Genomic DNA, 19,348 nt, shown 5'->3' on the forward strand with positions numbered 1-19,348 from the left:
AATGCACAGAAAATTTTAGCATCTAATAAGAAGAGGCGAGTGCTTTGGAGAAATAATTCCCATACCAAAAGGATCAAAAGAGTTGAAAACATTAAGACTGAAAACTATTCCCTATAATTTCAATACAAGTTATATTATTCCTAATTATCATGAGTAAACTGCATTTCCACCTCTGCTTCCTTTTTCCTTTTTTCTTTATTCCTTTCTCTGGCACTGGGCATGTGGGACCAGCTCTCCAGTACTGAACCACAGCCTCAGCACACCCTGTAAGTCCTCAGTCTACCTCCCGCCACCTCTGCTGCTGACATTGCCATCCCTTAATGTAAAGATAGAATGTCTGTACCAGGGTTTTCCTTCTGCGCCACCAACCAGCTCCAACATCAAGACACAGACACTTACTAGTTTTGAGTGCTCGGCCTAGCTTAGGCACGTTTCTGGCTAGCTCTTTTAATTATATTAACCTGTTTCTCTTATCTACCTTTTTCCTTGGTACTTTCTCCTTTTCTTGCTTTCTTGCTGTCTCCATGTCTGGCTGGCTGATGACTGCCTGCCTGGCTTTTGGCCTTGGTTGTGTCCCCCATCTCCTCCTTCCTTTGTCTTTTTACTCCTCTTGAGCCTAGATTTCTCCTCCTACTTATTCTCTTTGCCTGCCAGTCCCGTCTATCCTTATTCTACCTAGTTTGTGGCTGTTCAGCTCTTTATTAGACCAATCAGGTGCCTGAGACAGGCAAGGTGAAACAAATGCAAACACATCTTTACCTAATTAAACGCATGCAGCATGAACAAAAGTAGCACACCTTTGCCTCGTTAAAGTAATATTCCTAAACAAGTCTCCTGTAAACAGCGCTGGCCTGCACAGAACGTATGAATCATCCCTCAGCCTTTGGACTTCCCAGTTACATCGTAACTAACTTTGAAAACAGACATGTGGTCTTTGGGGTAAGATCAGACTGTAGTTGCTGTACTGCACAACTAAAAAGGGGTCTCCGGAGACATTTCACACTAGAGCAGAAAAACGTTCACTTGTCATGCATCATGAAGTGTTACGTTAAAATCACAATGCCTTCCTCTGAACCTTCAGAGGGATGTCATCCTATGAGCTTATGGAATTCATTTGCAGTCATTAACTAAAGGCAGGCTTTAGTGACCAGAGAGAGCTGAGATTTCCTCACTACGCAGAACTGTTTCCCTGCCTGTGATCCACCTCTGCTCTTTACTTTTACTGCCAGGCAACTTGGCCTTTCCTCTCTGTCACATTTCCATAGTTCTGACACTTGTTCACAGTTTGTCTTCAAGGCAGCATTGCTGGTGTTTGTGGGTGAGCCTGTGCACACTCCGTGTCTCTGTATACTCAGGGCTTTACTGTGAAGTGTCCCTGTCACCTATCTGTATGTTCTGTGTGAGTCACTGAGATTTTCTCTGTGTTGACTAGGACTCTAACTGTCCCTGTCCTCAGAAGTCCCACAGGAATCCATAAAAGAAGTTCAGACTCTTGTGATGGGATAGATACACTCATTTCTACTGGCCAGTTTCTCTATCTAAATTCCTGTGACACTCTGAGTTTGACACAAACATTCTGAAGGAATGAAATAGAATCACTCCTGCCATATATGTAAGAAAAAGAGAAGCAAGCAGACAGGAATTTTTTACCTTTGGCAGAGGCTTGGCAGGTCTGCAGTGGAGTCCTCCAACATAATCAAAATTTGGTAAGAGAGGGTGAGGAAATTCCAAATCCCAGTAGGTTCGAATGAGCCATATATCTGCCTTCCCCATCAACTCGGTGAGTGTCGTGGGTCTTCCTGAAGAGGGATAAGAACAGGAAGGTTTAACCCATGACATAAGTGTCAGGGGAAGAAGAATACGCCAGGGAGTCTCCTGAAAGCACTTTTGATAATGTAGCCAGAGTTGTTTACAAGTGTGTGGCTGGAATAAAATATATATTTGTGTGTGTGTGTGTGTGTGTGTGTGTGTGTGTGTGTGTGTGTGTGTGTGTGTATGTTTGTGAGACTAGGGAAAAGACAACACATCTGTAACACTTGGAAATTCATGATTACCAAATATATAGATATACCATTGAAGTATAATCAAATTCCCTTATGAATTCTGCCTGTCGTGCTCAGGGAACCATTTTCCCTAGTGTTCTCCATCGAGTTTGCCCTGTTTAGCTGCTGGGACCTTGACGTGTGCTCCTCTAAGGGAACTGAGAACTTTGTGCCGTGTTGTTTGGAGATAGTCTGATGGAGCCCAGAGTGGTCCCTATGTCACTATGTAGCCAAAGTTGACCTTGAACTCCAGAGCCTTTTTTCTCATCTTAAGTGCTGGGATGACAGGTGTGTGCTGCCATGCCCAGTGTAAACATGGGGTTTCATTTTGAGACAGGGTCTCACTATATGGTCCTGGCTGACCTCAAAGAGAATTTTGATTATGTGTGAGTTCCTTGTCCTGGTACTGCTCTTAAATTATGACTGAATATATGTATGAGTAGGTTTGCAAATAATAAGTGATAATAAGTCTTAGAACATGGGAAGAGATGTCTATTCCCTATTACTTTTCCTTAAAAAAATCTAAATCTCTGTAACTAATAATTTCCATGTCTACATTTGAACATTGTAGGCTTTTGAAAGAGATTTACTTATTTACCTTTGTGTGTGTGTGTGTGTTCAGAGGACATTTGTAGGAAAGCATTTTGTTCTTTCTCTCCTTATGTCCTGTGAATGGGTCAAGGTCTTCAGATTCTTGGCAGCATGTGCCTTTACCTGGTGAGCCATTTGCTGGGGTCATTAAAGGTTGAAAAGAGAAGAATTTTAAACACCCAGTGATTGAACATGGATTCTCTAAAATCTGGGATTCATAAATTTTCTGTGTCTGAGACAGAGACCATGTATGTCCCAATTGTAAAGAAATTAATTATGTGAAGTCAGAAAATATTTCAAATTTTAAATAAAATAACTGATTACTTTAAAGTGATAAGTTCTCCACACTGTGTAGATAACTGAGGCAGAAATAATTGTTAATCCTCAAGCTACATGTCTATCACTCAAGAAGACACTGGATGCATTTAAAACAGTCATTTTAGGAGTCAGCCAGATTGCCCAATGAGTTCAAGCACTTGCTATGCAAGGTGGTAGGCATACTTCCATCCTCAGACTGTGTGTAAAAGTATAAAGAGAGAATAGACTCCACAAAGCGTCCTCTAAATTCCACAAGTGTACCTTGACACATGGCCTTCCAATCATTTTTCAAAAAATAATGATAATAATAATGATGATGATGATGATAAATACCACAGGTAAAACTGTTCTAAAATGTGAGATAAAATAGCTAGTAAATGCTTCTCTACTTGGTTAGAGAAATCCACAAAGCATGAGTGAGTATGTGCCATTCTGAAGTGTCCTGTGCAAGTTAAGGCAAGGCTTTCCAATTTGCCTTTGAGACATAGGCTTTTCTACAATGTTTTGAATTTGGCAGATAATTTCGCAGGTTTTTCACCCTTTTACTTATGATTATCTATCCTGTTATTTCAAGTACACCTTCAATGACACAGCAAATTTAGAATGCTGTAGCTGAAACAGATCATGGCACTTACCTAATACTTCACTGTAAAGCTGATTCCACTTCTTCTCATTATATGTTTGGAACCAAAAGTCAAAAGACAGCACATAGATTACATTTTGCACCCTCTCCATGAATGTCATTCGATCACTCAATTCTGACATAGCAGGAGGCACATAGGAAGGAGGCAGTGGGAGTCCTCCACTGTACTTTTCATATGTGGATCCAGGAAAGAAGCGGAGACTGTACACAAGTGGTATCTTGAGAATCTCAGCCAGCAGGTCACCGCAGGGTAGGAAGGGATCTGCTACAATAACATCAAAGCTTGAATTGTGTAGTTTTGTCATGAGTTCCTTGTTAAAAACTGCATCTTTGCAGAGACTCTCAGAAAAGTCAGAGCCTAACCAAAAAAGTTCTTGTAACATTAAAAAGTATCTCCAAAATGATTTCTTTGGCAGCTCATAAATGTGTTTCCTGAGTGAGCCCACAAAAAGTTCCTCCAAATTAGCCATGGGAAAGGATGAAGGGTACATCTCAAACTGAATAGCAGATGTGTCCTCAACCTCGTAAGAAAGGAAAACTGAGGGTATCAAAACGGTCACTTCATGTCCCTTCTTCACAAGCTCATCTAGGATTGTCTTTAAGTTGATCCAATGGCTGTATTCCATTGGCCACACCAGCACCTTCCCACCACTCCCAGATCCAAAGAAGCCACTCAGCTGGAGCAGGAGCAGGAGCAGGGCCGCTGTCATTTTTACAGACATCTTGGTTAAGTTCAGAGCTGCCTTTCAAATGGCGATTACTCAGCTCTTGTAGATCTAGACAGAGTAATAGTCAGTTAGTTAAAGTACAACTTGTACCCACCAAAGCAAATACACATGGGATAGTCACAGCCTCTGGATGCCAAGTGCAAAAACCAGGAGGCAGATGTGAACATGTGAAATGACTCCTGATTCCCAGTGACCTTGAATGAGTAATTTTTCTTTGGTATGTTAGAGATTTTAAAACATTTTTTAGAATAGTGAAAATGAGCCTTGTGCTGGACAGTGATATCACATGCCTTCACTCCTAGCACTAGGGAAGCAGAGACAGGCAGATTTCTGAGTTCACGGCCAGCCTGCTCTACAAAGCGAGGTCCAGGACAGTCAGACACCCTATCTTGAAAAATCAAAACCAGGGAGAGAGAGAGACAGACAGACAGAGAGACAGACAGAGAGACAGAGAGAAGAGAGAGGAGAAAGGAGAGACAGAGAGACAGATATGGAGAAAGAGAAAATGGACTTTGTCAAAAAATATGCATTGATATAGAGCCTGAAATAAAGGCAACACTTCTGTGTCAGATTCCTTTCTCACTGTTCAGTAACTTTTTCCCATATCAAAGTGTATGATATGTTAATTATGTAAATTATGTATCACATAACTCATCAACTTTAGGTCAATAGTCCAGAGGTTCATAGTATAATCTCTGGATTATAAATCAACCACTATAATAAAGTTTATAGACATACAAATATATGGACTGTATTTTACCCTTTCAACTTGATTCAGTCTTTGCCAACTCCTTATCTACTTTCTTAGGTTATTGTTTCCTTTTTTTAAGCATATCTCATAAGAAGTATTATAGGAGGGTGGTGTTTTGCATTCAGATTCAGTATTTCTGAAGTGTTTTAGCACTCTCCATGGTATAGCGACCGTGCGGATTAGTTCTGTGCAGTCATTAAATCCCATTTTGAGATGTGATGAAACTTGTTATCATTCCTGAAGTGATCGTTTTTTTAATTGTGCCCCTACGTTTTCTCACTATGAATGTTGTTGTTATTTTATTGAAAATAATTGTGTTCATGCAATACATTTTGAACATGGTTTCTACTCCTTCATCTCCTACAATCCTCTCACTTCTCCAGTCTTGCAACTCCAGGCCTTTTTTTCCTTTTAAAATACAAACAGGCAAACAAACAAATGAACAAACAAACAAACCAAAATTTAAAACACAAAGAAAAGGTACAGGAAACACACTCAGTGCACATAAAAATATAAAAACAAAAACTATATATACAAGCAAAGACCAGTAAGATAAAAGAAATTGCCAAACAAAATATATTAGACCAAAAAAAAAAAAAAACCCAAAAAACTATCATGGAGTTTGTTTTGTGGTGGCCATTTAGTCCTGGGTATGGTGATATTTTATTTGTATGTTAATAAATAAAGTTTGCCTGGAGATCAGAGGACATAGATAGCCTTAAACAGAAGTCATGTGGTGGTAGCACATGCCCTTTATCCAATCACATGGCAGCCAGAGTCTCTCTGTGTTAAAGGACATAGTCAATCATGGTGACCCATGCTTTTAATCCCAGTACCAACCATAGAGCCCTGGAGGTCTTTATAAACAGGCAGTGACTAGGAAGTGAGGTACCTGGGTAAGATCCAATGAGAAGATAGAACAGCAAAGCAATTAAGGTGCAGGTGAAGAACCATCGACAGGAAGAGGTTTGGTTCTCTTTTGGGAAGCTACGGTGGCGGCGTGGTGAGTCAGGTTAGGAGGTGGCTAACACTATGTCTCTGATCTCTACAGCTTTCATCCGTAATTTTGGCTCTGGGTTTCTTATTTAATAAGACTGTTTAGAAATTCGTCTACAATTGGCACCCACGTGGCAAGAATTCATCAAAAAATTGTTGGTGGCCTTACAGGCCAGGAGTTACAGGCCCCAGGCCTGGCTGAAGCTAAAATTGATCTAGAGTACATGCAACCAGAGCTGCATTCGACTGTAGCTACAAGCGGTCCGTCAGGCTATCTGCAGCTGTAGCTACCTGCGGCCAGATCTCCTACTCACATGGCGGGAGCTCAAAGGGACTGTTGCTGTAAGCAGCCAGACTGCTTGTGGGCTTACAGAACTCTGGCTCAGGCCCTAAATGGCTCAGGCTGGAGCACATTACTGGACTTTAGCTTTTAGCTTTTTTTCCCCTTCTTCTCTTAGTAGGTGGGTTCTCTCTCTCTCTCTCTCTCTCTCTCTCTCTCTGGGAGGCTGCTTTGAAATTTCCTCAGACTTCTATTATTCTACACACACTTGGTAAGGTAATTAAGATATCAGATATCTTAAAGGGAGAAACTAGTTAAAAGATAAAAAAAAATTCCCACATTAAAAAAAATGGGAAATACCTTTACAATAAAAGGTATTGTTTTTTTTTTTTTTTTTTTTTTTGGATAAAACATTGGGCAATCTGAAAATGGAACAATTACTTGAGAGGATAATTAATGTTGATGGGATGTATGTAACATCAATTATACATATTTGTTTAATTATCCTTATTTTACTATTAAAAGAGTTGGTCAATTTAAGTACCAAGATAAAAGCTTTAGAAAAACCTATTAAAATGAATAATAGAGAATTTCAGACCCAGACAGAAGAGTTTAAAGGTGAAATTATTTCAGGACTGCATTATATGCTTACAGAGAGACAGCCTGTTTTCAAATAATCAAACTTCATTTATCTGGTAGCCATACCTGCTCAAGGGCATATACAAGCTAATTGGACTCCAGTGGAAATGTTAGATTTAAGGAGATTTAAGGAAGCTATAGTACCCTATGGCATGCATTCTCCATTTGTAAAGCAAATGTTGAACTCGTGGTCAACTTATAATAGAATTATTCCTCATGACTGGAAGGAATTATTAACAGTTGTCTTAGAACCCAGAGCACAATTACAGTGGTGTATTTGGTTTAAGGATAAGGATAAGACAATAGAAAATCAATATAGAGCTAGAGGTATGGAAATTTTCCCGGATCAGCTTCTTGGAGAATGCCAATACACTGAGATACAAAGACAATGTTTATATGATAACCAAACCTTAATTCTATGCCATATGGCAGCCATGAATGCATGTGACAGGATTGAGGAAGCAGGGAAAAAATTGAATCATTCACAAAAGTTATACAGGGCCAGACAGAATCCTTCACAGATTTCATACAGAGGCTGTCTTAAGCGGTAAACAGAATGATACCAGATTCAGAAGCTAGACAGATAATAATTGAATCTTTGGCTTTTGAGAACTCAAATGCAGCATGCAAAAGAATAAGGAAATAAAGGAAAGATCTGCACCATTGGAGGATTGGATCAGGGACACAATTAATGTTGAGTCTCATGACTGTGATGATATGTGGGTAGGAGAAGCAATTTCAAAAGGTTTGAGAAATAATGTCAGATGCTTTGGGTGTGGAAAACAAGGTCATTTGAAAAGGGAGTGTAAACAGGGTGTTCCTAGAAAGACTGTTTATTTAAGGACTAATGGCAACAGAATGCCCCTCCTTCTAGATTATGTAGAAGGTGTGGTAAGGATAAACACTGGACCAATGAATGTAGTGTCAATAAGGGACAGACAAGGTAATCCTTTGTCTCTGTCCTTGGGAAACTCCCAGAGGGGTCTCATGCAGACCCCCACAGCAAATTCAGTTTAGACCTTTCCTGCCATCATAGAAGAAACCCCTACTCAGAGCAATTAAATAACCAAATGCCTATTGGAATAAACCAGGTTGCTTGGGGTGATAGAACAGCTGAGGAAGAGAGAATAGAAAATTCAGGAGAAACCATAAAGCAAATTTTTGGGCAAACTTCTATAAATGAACAAAGACCTAAATTAAAAATATGAATAAATATTTTCTTGGACACTTTAGTAGACAGAGGTATAGATGTGACAATAATTGCACCAGAATTTTGGCATCGAAATTGGCCTCTTCAGGAGGTAAATGTTTAGCTGTTAGGAATTGGAACATTATCTTAAGTGAAACAGAGTGCAAGATGGCTTGAATGTATAGGTCCAGAAGGACAGAGAGGAAAATTAAAGCCATATGTGCTTAATATAGCTATGAACTTATGGAGCTGTGATCTATTACAATGGAATACTCAGATTAACATTCCTCCAACCTCAGAAACCAAACCTTAAACTAACATATGTTTCTCAGAGAAATATTAGAATGTATTATTCTAAAGAGTGGTCACAAGCCATCCAGATTGTACAAAACAAGGCACAACAACTGCTGATCTTCCAAAAACAACAACAGCAACAACAACAACAACAACAAAAAAAAACCACTGAAAGACCCTAACCCTTCAGGCTTACACCCCCAAGCCTCAAGAAAAGAGAAACTTCAAGCACCAAGAAATGAGAAACTAGAAATCGAGTTCCAAAGGCAACCTGACTTAGCCATTGTTCAATCTCCCCTGCAACCATATAACAATGTAAAGAGATTTCTGTTAAGAGATGTGCTCAACTGTGACTTGGATAGTTGCAGGTGTTCCAGGAGGGACCACTGTGACCTTTGTGTAAACTCCACTCCTGACCTGATATTTCCCCCTTGAGGTTTCAGGAAGAATGTACCTGTTGACGTAACTGTACCCCCTCTGTGATCCCTCTGTACCCAGACCATGATCTTGTGAAACGAAATTGTATGGGAATTGTAATCTTATGGCTTTTGTGGGTTTTTCCTTAAAACAAAAAAAACAAAACAAAACAAAACAAAACAAAAAACCCATGTGGCTGCAGTAAGATGCAGCTCTTGCTCATAGGAGCAGGGTTTGCCATTCTATATAGAAGCTTTAATAAATCCTCTTGCATTTGCATCAACTGGACTGGAGTCTGGGTTCTTGGGGAGCCCACTCGAGACCCCCAGATTTGGGGTCCAACATTGGAGGTTCCACCGAGATTGGGGTGCCCCCCAGGCCCCCACTCTGCCAGTTGGAGGTAAAAACGAGCTCGATCTATGTTTTATGTTATTGTGTCTTGTCTTTTGTCTGGTTGATTTGGCATTTGTATTTGGTGCCTGCAGAAGTGTGCAGAACTTGTGCCTGGGACTTACATGGGAGAGCAGACGTGTTCAAGGGTCACAGGGTCCCCACTCTGGAGGTCTCCTCCAGAGTGATCTGAAGAAGGAGATGAGTCTCTCCTTCCCTGGGGGAGCAAGGCTATTTGCAGCAGCCACTCCCATTTGAATTTGAATTTGTAATTTTTATTTTTGGTTTTGTGGCTGATCAACTACCGCATGAACTGTGTCTGTCCTTGTCCTCTTTATGTTTGTTTTTTTTGGAGTCTGTCTTTTGCCTCTACCTTTCTCTCTCCATATGGGCAACAACTAACTACCCCCCTAAGTTTGACTTTAGATAACTGGAAGGATGTCCTTGCTCGGGCTCACAATGCCTCTCTGGACGTCAAGGAATGGCCGGCATTTGGAGTCGGCTGGCCGGGAGATGAGACTTTTAACACTGACATCATTTCACAGGTGAAGGCTCGGATCTTTGACCAAGGACCACACGGGCACCCAGATCAAGTGCCTTATATTTCGGTCTGGGAGAATTTAGCTAGAGATCCACCTGTCTGGGTGAAGCTGTTTCTCACTGCTTCACCTGCCCCAGCAACACTGGGACCCAGACCTCCCCCTCTCCCTTCTCAAACTCCCCTTACTCCCCTTGTCCCTTTAGCCCAGGACTGTTTCCCCCCTTTACCCTCTTAAGGAAATCAAGCATAAAAAAAAAAAAAAAAAAAAAAAAAAAAAAACCCGGTCCTTCCAGAGGATGGGGAGACTAATGATGGAATTACCCCCCTCATGCAGATCCACCCACCAGCGCAGGAAAAGAAAAAATCCTCCAAAAGGGCTCTGGACACTGGCTAGGCGGCCTGTGAAGGAGCTGGCAGGAGTCAGCTGGAGCCTTGAGGAACTCAGAATATGGGGGATGGTGGAGAACTAACTGCTCTTCCAGGGCCACAGCTGACAGGTCTGTGGGCCCAGCCAGGGCATGGAGTCATTTTCAGTCTGCCGCTCTCGTGTACTTAAAAATCCCAGATTAATAGCAATCTTTTGCTCCCATGGTGCATGCCTGCGCGTCTTCTTCATCTCCAATGCTGTTGGGTGGGACTCCCAAGACCTGCCCCAGGAGCTAAAACCTGATCAGGATCTGGTTCCAAGAATGGAATGTCACTCCCTATGTGAGACTAACTGACAGTTTGTCTATGATTACTGAAGAAAATCACAAGGAAGACTTTGATATAAAAGATTATAAAAGGTCAGTAAACTGTTATGGTTTCTTATACCTGCAAATACTGAATTTGAAAGTTAATTCTGGTTGGTTTTCATCTTAAAAATGGCTAAGGATTCTGCAAACTGCTTATGTGTGTATATGGACAGGTATGTAACTTGGATCCAACTGTGTGTATGTATGCAAGTAATTATTGCTTTTAAAAAATATATATGTAAGCCGGGCGTTGGTGGCGCACGCCTTTAATCCCAGCACTCGGGAGGCAGAGCCAGGCGGATCTCTGTGAGTTCGAGGCCAGCCTGGGCTACCAAGTGAGCTCCAGGAAAGGCGCAAAGCTACACAGAGAAACCCTGTCTCGAAAAACCAAAAAAAAAAAAAAATATATATATATATATATATATATATATATATATATATATATATATGTAACACCTAAGTACTTATGTCTTTACCAAGTGTTCAATAGCAAGTTTCTAGAAAATTTAAATAGATAACAACATATGTTTAATAAATAAAATGTTTGATGAATATTAAAGCTACACATCAATGCTATTACACAGGAATATACCTTGCTCTGGCAGCTAAACTTTATAATTTAAGATTTACTTATGTAAAATGATAATGATTTTAAAGACATAAAAGGATCATAAGAAACAGCTGAGGTTTGCAAATATATGGCAGGACTAAAGTTCCAAAAAGAGTCTGGTTGCAGTGATGGACCTTAGCAGTTTTAAAAAATTGCCAGTGTCAGGTGATGATCACCGGAAACACCAGCCATAATAAAATAGAGCAGACAGGCTATGTATGTGCTGCCCAAGGTAGGGTCAAAGAAATCATCCAAGCCTCTGAATAAAAAAAAAACCCAAAAAGATTAGCTTGGTTTTAGTCTATACAGATTATGAAAAAAAGGTACTTTATTGTTATTACAAAAGACTTTGAGAGATCTTAATCTTTTAAGAACAGTTTTTATAGTTAAAAACTAATGACTTAAAAATGTTTCTCCTTACCCAAGGTACATTCAGGCTTAAAAATGTTGTCTAGCCTCCTTGTATTTGCTAAGTTTGCTAAGCTTAAGTTATTTGGATAAGCTGATAACATATATTGATGTTTTGTTTTGGCTTCTTTACTGAACCTGTATTTGATGCTAGAAGAGCTTCAACTTAAAAGCATTGTTTTTAGTTAGTTATGAATAATCAAGTTTCTTTTTAATTGTAGTCAGGGTAAAAAAAGTACTGGTATAATATTACAGGGATACGTTTACTCATTTATTCAGTCCCTTGCATATGTTTTCAGGGTTGAGCTTGAAACAAATAGTTAAAAACAAAGTTTGTCTATTCAGACACCTAGACAGCCCTCATACTTCAGAGATGTGCAGAATATGGCATTTAAATGTTGATCTAAAAGTTTATTATATCAGACAGGCTTCCAGATCCTAGCAGTGACCCCATGTCTCCAAAGAAGATTACATATGAGGCACCACAACATCTCTGCCTAAATTATGACAACGCTGACCACAGGGCAAGATGCTCCAGTGCAACGCCTGCTGCCAGGACCCAGCCCAGACTGTGGACAAGCAGTAGGACACTGGAATTGAGGTCAGTCTTTCGTGTCCCTACTCCACAGAAAAAATACTCGGCCTTGTGGGCCTGATGGCAGAAGAAGATTGATGCTGTTCTGACTGGTGCCTCCAATGCTATGGAGACCTGGGTAGGGATTGATCCCTGTAATTTATAGGATTGGATGCTTCTTGGTCTGCACTCAGATATAGTTTATCCTTCTCGGATCTCTGACAGTACTGATGGCTAGGCTGGCTCTAACCTTGTCAGCATGGCCCCATCAGACAACCAGATCCTTCTACAAGGCCATAGCTAGCTTGTTAGCTCACTTTAAAAAATGTTCTAAGGTAAAAAAGTTTAAATAAATCATAAAGGTTCAGATATAAGTCTAAAATAAGATATGTTTCAGATTACTTTCCTGTTCTATGGTTCAGAGCTTAACATTTAGGAGTCCTGATGAGCTGATAGAGCAATGACCACTTACTGTTCAGTCACAAGCTCAACATTTTGGATTTGTTTTAGATGTCATCTAAATATGTCTAAAAGTGCTTCTCACCAGGCCAAAAATCTTTGTCCAATTTATACCTGGTTTTCTGGACAGAAGAGAAATGCCCAAATCTGTAGTTCTTGTTGGGACTCAAAGGTATGAGTCCACTTCTGCTGCTTTACAGGTACCCATTTCCTGCTTTGTCTACAATATGGATTTCAGTATAGATTGGTAATACTAATGTATCTAAAACTTTTGTGTCATTTTGTAAGTAGACCTCGAAGGATCAAGAGAGTAATAAAAACCTAGACCCACTTTACAGAGGTCGAAAGGACCCCAGATAAGTATTCCTAAAGATGGCATTTTTCCTCTCTCCTGGTCTTGGGACTCTGCTTTTCCCATTACTACGGGTATGGACCTAAGGGTTCCAAATAAGTTCATAAATTTTAACTTCTGTTCCTAGTTTAAATCTGTCTCAACAGATTTCTACTTGGCTGGCAGACACCTCCAAGTTTCAGTTGCTGACTCCACTGCTCCAGACAACTATGGGCTCCGGACTTGCTAAAAGCTAACGGACCAGCCCAGCTAACATGATTCTTCTCTGTCCCTATGTGGTCAGGCAGCTACATGCTACTGACAAATGCCCCCTGCCCAGTCTTTGACCAGCTTTTCAGCCTTTTGGGGGAGGGGCCCTGATAACAGTGCCCCAATGCCAGCTTGAAGCAGTTCCAGAAGAGAATACGTAGTCCCATTTTCCTTGTTCAGAAAAGGTTGAAATGCTGGGTCAAAAGAAAACTCCCTGGCATAGAGACAAGATGGCTAATTATACATGGACTATGCATGGCCATTACAGGCCATGAGTTACTAAAATAGGCCATGAGTTACCAAATGTAATATCATAATTTTAAGATTAAAATTTGCCAAAAAGAAAATGGGGGAATGAAAGACCCTAACCCTTCAGGCTTACACCCCCAAGCCTCAAGAAAAGAGAAACTTCAAGCACCAAGAAATGAGAAACTAAAAATCTAGTTCCAAGGGCAACCTGACTTAGCCAGTGTTCAATCTCCCCTGCAACCATATAACAATGTAAAGAGATTTCTGTTAAGAGATGTGCTCAACTGTGACTGGGATAGTTGCAGGTGTTCCAGGAAGGACTACTGTGACCTTTGTGTAAACTCCCACCCTGATATCCCCCCTTGAAGTTTCAGGAAGAATGTACCTGTTGATGTAACTGTATCCCCTCTGTGATCCCTCTGTATCCAGACCATGATCTTGTGAAATGAAATTGTATGGGAAATGTAATCTTATGGCTTTTGTAGGTTTTTCCTTTAAAAACCCCCATGTGGCTGCAGTAAGATGTGGTTCTTGCTCTTAGGAGCAGGGTGTGCCCTTCTATATAGAAGCTTAATAAATCCTTCTGCTATTGCATCAACTGCACTGGAGTCTGGGTTCTTGGGGTGCCCACTAGAGACCCCCAGATTTGGGGTCCAACACCACCAACAGCTCTACCTTTAAAATGGTTAACAGACAAGCCTGTATGGGTTCAGCAATGGCCTTTAACAACAGAGAAACTGCAAGCTTTAGAAGAGCTGGTACAGGAGCATTTAAATGCTCATCATATTGAAGAATCAACCAGCCCTTGGAATTTTCCTGTATTTTTTATTTAAAAAAATTTGGTAAATGGAGAATGGTAACAGACAAGAAAAATTAACAAAGTAATTCAGCCAATTGGCTCTCTACAATCTGGAATTCCTTTGCCTACTCTGTTACCTAAAGGATGGCCTCTTATAATTATTGATTTAAAAGACTGTTTCTTTTCAATACCCTTACAAGAAAAAGACAGAGAAAGATTTGCCTTCACGGTGCCTACTTATAATAATTCTCAGCTGGTTAAGAGATATCAATGGAGGGTTCTCTCATAGGGAAGGTTGAATAGCCCAACCCTGTGCCAATATTTTGTACAACAGCCATTGGAAGTAATACAAAAAATTTTCTAAATCTATAATATATATATTATATATTGGCATATATATATATATATACATATATATATATGATATTTTACTAGCTGACTCAAAAGCAGATACATTAGAAAGAATGTTTGAGGAAGTAAAGAAAATTTTGCCTTGCTGGGGATTACAAATTGCTCCTGAAAAGATACAAAGAGGAGATTCTATTAATTATTTAGGATATAAAATAGGTCTACCAAAGCCGGGCGGTGGTGGCGCACGCCTTTAATCCCAGCACTCGGGAGGCAGAGGCAGGCGGATCTCTGTGAGTTCGAGGCCAGCCTGGGCTACCAAGTGAGTTCCAGGAAAGGCGCAAAGCTACACAGAGAAACCCTGTCTCGAAAAACCAAAAAAAAAAAAAAAAATAGGTCTACCAAAAATTAGACCCCAAAAGGTACAAATTAGGAGAGATTGATTACAGACTCTTAATGACTTTCAAATATTTATTGGAGACATTTCCCATGTACAAACTATTGCTGGGGTAAAAATGATGAACTGAGTAATTTGTTCAAAACCTTAGAAGGTGACAAGGACTATCAGAAAAAAACCTTTATCCCTTTTCCTAACCATTAACAACAACCACTTGTAACCAACCCTCCTGAACAATGACAACTATCCCAAACTCAAAACCCATAGAAAAACCAAAAACCACCCACCCCACCTCACCTTTTTGGGAATGTGGATGTCGTGTTGTTATGCCCAGATTGTGACCCCCCCAAAGAGACTACCGTAGACCTTGGATGTCCAGAATGCAACAGCAAGGTTTATTCTGCAGATACAAGTCTAGACAGGGACTCATTCCTACACCCAATACAGTGAGGCAGGGAGGAGTGCCTCTTTCTTGGGGAAGTTAGTTTTTATAGGCAAAACCCATAAAATTTCTTAGAGGGGAGGGGGTTAGTACGGGTCCATCCTTGATTGGTCAAGTTTTTCCCGGGCCTGAACTTTATCTTATTCTAGCTTGTCTGTTTGCCTTGTCAGGAGTTTTACAACTTCTCTCCGGGGTCAGGTCTTGTTATCTCTGGAGAGGGGCATCTCGTGGTTAATTGGTTACCATCAGACATCCTGACTCTGTTCTTTTGTTCCTGGGGCTGGCGCCATCATTTCTGGGGACTTGAAACTGGCCTGGCCTAGATCACAGTCCCCAAAACTGTCACTGAAGACTTTAGGTACAGAATGCAAAAGTAAGGTGTTTTCTAAGTTTACAAGTCTCCAGGGAGGCTCTTCCAAACCTCTCACTCACAGCAGGGAGGTTGGAAGGAGCGCTCCCCTTTCTTTGTGAGGCTAGTTCTTAAAGGCACAGACCATATAATTTATTTTAACCCGCCTCCCTTTTTAGTCTTTTGGTCGAATATCCTGACTGTTTTCCAAAGTCCCTGTAGCAGATACAGCCTCCTGGGGAAAAGGAGTCTAAGTTCTTATCTACACTTAGGAATCCTGGTTTAAGCTTCTCTTTGTCTGTAGGGGATAGAGTGGGGGGTTTTACTGAGGTATCACAGTGTTCTTAAAATTGCTTCCTGCTGGTTGTGGGTGAAGGCATCTTCAGGTGATTCTGAAAAGAAAAATTTTGGGTTACTTGTCAAGTTCTAGGAAAGGTAGCTATATCATTTGTTGTTCAATTTCTGCATATAGCCTAGTTCAGGGCTTATCTCAAGTAATTTTTTTTGGAGAGAATAACAGCAAATATCCCCCAAGTGATAGAATTGAATATATAAAGAGAGCTGATTGGATTTTGCCTTGAATTGTATGGGAAACATCCATATCTGGAGTTCTTACATTTTATACAGATGCAAACAAACAAGGAAAGGCAGGTTACAAATCAGAAAATTTAAGTAAAGTGGTTCAAAGTCCGTATAATTCAGTTCAAAAATCAGAATTGTATGCTATTCTGTTGGTATTAATGGATTTTTCAGAACCTCTCAACATAGTAACTGACTCTCAGTATGCTGAAAGAGTAGTGTTACATATTGAGACTGCAGAATTTATCCCTGATGCTTCAGAATTAACTTCACTATTTATTCAATTACAAGATACAATCAGGAAAAGGAATCATCCTTTATATATAACTCACATTCGATCCCATACTGGTCTGCCAGGCCCTCTAGCACAAGGCAATGATGAGATTGATAAATTATTGATAGGAAATGTGCTGGAGGCCTCAGAATTTCATAAAAAAAACATCATGTCAATAGTAAAGGTTTAAAAAAGAGGTTTTTTTTTAATAACCTGGCAACAAGCCAAGGAAATTGTAAGGAAATGTCCTACTTGTTCTTTTTACAATAAGACTCCATTATCAGCAGGATGTAACCCAAAGGGTACTCAGAGGGATGAAATCTGGCAGATGGATGTGTTTCACTTTGAAGAATTTGGAAAATTGAAATATGTACAGCATATCATTGATACTTATTCAGGATTTCAATGGGCAACTGCTTTGAGTTCTGAAAAAGCTGATTCTGTAATCACTCATTTGCTAGAAGCTATGTCCATCATGGATATACCTTGCACAAATTAAAACTGACAATACTCTAGTATATGTCTTGGGTAAAATGAAACAGTTTTATTCTTATTACAATATAAAGCATATTACAGGTATACCACATAATCTTACAGGCCAAGCAGTTATAGAAAGATCAAATAGAACTTTAAAGGATATGCTAAATAAACAGAAAGGGGAAACAAAACCCCCCAGAAATAGATTATATAATGCTCTATTATCTTTGAATTTTCTCAATGCTGATGAAAAAGGAACAACAGCTTCAGAGAGACATTGGATAATAGAAAATCTACAGAATTAAATCAGACTATATACTTTAAGGATGTGCTGACCTCAGAATGGAAACCAGGATATGTGTTATGTTGGGAATGAGGTTTTGCTTTTATTTCCACAGGAAACGCTAAGCTACAGATACCATCAAAATTGATAAAGTTTTGATATGAACAAGAGAGACCTCTTAATTAGAAGAGGTGATAGCTTATCAACCAGCATGAACATCTAATTTAAACTAACTTATACCATTAACACATGCCTTTTCATTTAATCAGATATAACTTGCCAAAAGGGAACCTCCCCAAAGTTAGTCTTGGGGAAAGGTTTTTGTTCTTGTCTTTCAGGAGCATGAAGGCTAAGGAATTAGAACAACATTGGACAAATGAGAGATCTAAAGAAAAAGGACAATCATCTAGAAATAATGTCCCAAGATAAAGAATAAATTGGCCTATTGGTATATCATCTATAAAATTTTATAAATCTTCCTAAATGTTTGTTTCTGTTCTTTTCTACAGACACTTAACACAAATGGTCTTTTTGTAGTCCCAGTTCAATTAAAAATCAAAGGTGGCTTTGGAGTTGGAGAATGGCTCTCTCCTTCTTTAAACCCAAGCGTGTTGTTAAAAGGAAAATGCAAAATCTCTGTATCATGCCAGAAGAAAGAGCCATCTTCTGATATGGGACAGAAGAAAACAAAAACAAATTAAGGGACTATTCTATTGCCACTAATCTCAATTCTTTAGTTCTATTTTCATTCTTTAAACTTTTCTTAAGGTATGAATTTTATATCAAAATTTATAAGATTAATATATATATATTTTAAACTTTTGTTATGATATTAATGGTCATATAGAGTGCTAATTAATTCTAGAAAAAAGGCTTCATTTAGCTGCCTATACATGTTTTTGTGTTTGAGTTTCTATCAGTTTTCTGCAGGGAATCATGACCAGGCCTAACATTGAATTTGAAGTCTCCAGAAAGATGATGGGACCCCACAACAACAATTCCATGTGGACAATAATAATACTACTAAGCTGACAAATATCACCCAAAGATCAGCATTGGACTACAAACTGCTCAGAACAATTTCCAGATGGCTAGCTGAGATGATCCAGTTTCCCAGACTACTTGAACAAGGACTTGAGATAAGCCCTGAACTTAGGCTATATGCAGAAATTGGACAACAAATGATATAGCTACCTTTCCTAGAACTTGACAATTAACCCAAAATTTTTCTTTTCAGAATCCCCTGAAGATGCCATCACCCACAACCAGCAGGAAGCAATTTTAAGAACACGACATCCACATTCCCAAAAAGGTGAGGTGGGGTGGGTGGTTTTTGGTCTTTCCATGGGTTTTGAGTTTGGGATAGTTGTCATTGTTCAGGAGGGTTGGTTACAAGTGGTTGTTGTTAATGGTTAGGAAAAGGGCTAAAGGTTTTTTCTGATGATAGAATAGATGGTAGATTATTGAATCTACTCTGAAAAGTAAAGAGAAGATATAGATATGATATAAGTAAAAAGATAGATTATTGAATCTACGTTTAAAATACAATTACTAGTTTTAAATACTTTATATTGGATTGGATTTTTGTATATTGCATACAAATTTTATATATTGAGATTGATATTGTTAGAAAATACTTTATGTATTTTTCTAGTCTTGTTCAGGATACTGTACTTAGTTCATTTAACTATGTAATGCAATTTGCTAATCCTTGAATGTTATTATTACCAACTATTAGGATGTAAAGAAATGGAAGTTGATAGTTAGACATTGCAATTGAACTTGTAGTCATATTAGGTAAGTTTTCAAGGCTAAACAGAGATATATTTTAAATAGACAGGTCATCTTTAAAGCTTTCAGAGATCTACAGAATATGGCATTTGAAATGTTTTAATAACTTAGATTTTTTTCTTTTTTTTTTTGGTTTTTCGAGACAGGGTTTCCCT

At 39.3% G+C, this 19,348-nt stretch overlaps 1 protein-coding gene across 1 annotated transcript in view; it reads right to left on the reverse strand.

The window, feature by feature from the left end:
• The window catches only part of LOC102920950 (UDP-glucuronosyltransferase 2B31-like), a 47,005-nt gene that overhangs the window by 6,512 nt on the left and 21,145 nt on the right, over nucleotides 1–19,348 (reverse strand). Inside the window, exons 2-3 of the mRNA XM_006983806.4 lie at nucleotides 3,587–4,361; nucleotides 1,651–1,799 (exon numbers count right to left, since the gene is read on the reverse strand). Of these exons, the coding sequence (XP_006983868.3) occupies nucleotides 1,651–1,799; nucleotides 3,587–4,316 (879 nt within the window). The 5' untranslated portion in view covers nucleotides 4,317–4,361. The remainder of the gene's footprint in view (nucleotides 1–1,650; nucleotides 1,800–3,586; nucleotides 4,362–19,348) is intronic.

The sequence above is a fragment of the Peromyscus maniculatus genome, chromosome 10 (assembly GCF_049852395.1).
Source record: "Peromyscus maniculatus bairdii isolate BWxNUB_F1_BW_parent chromosome 10, HU_Pman_BW_mat_3.1, whole genome shotgun sequence".
In the NCBI taxonomy this organism is placed as follows: Eukaryota; Metazoa; Chordata; class Mammalia; order Rodentia; family Cricetidae; genus Peromyscus; species Peromyscus maniculatus.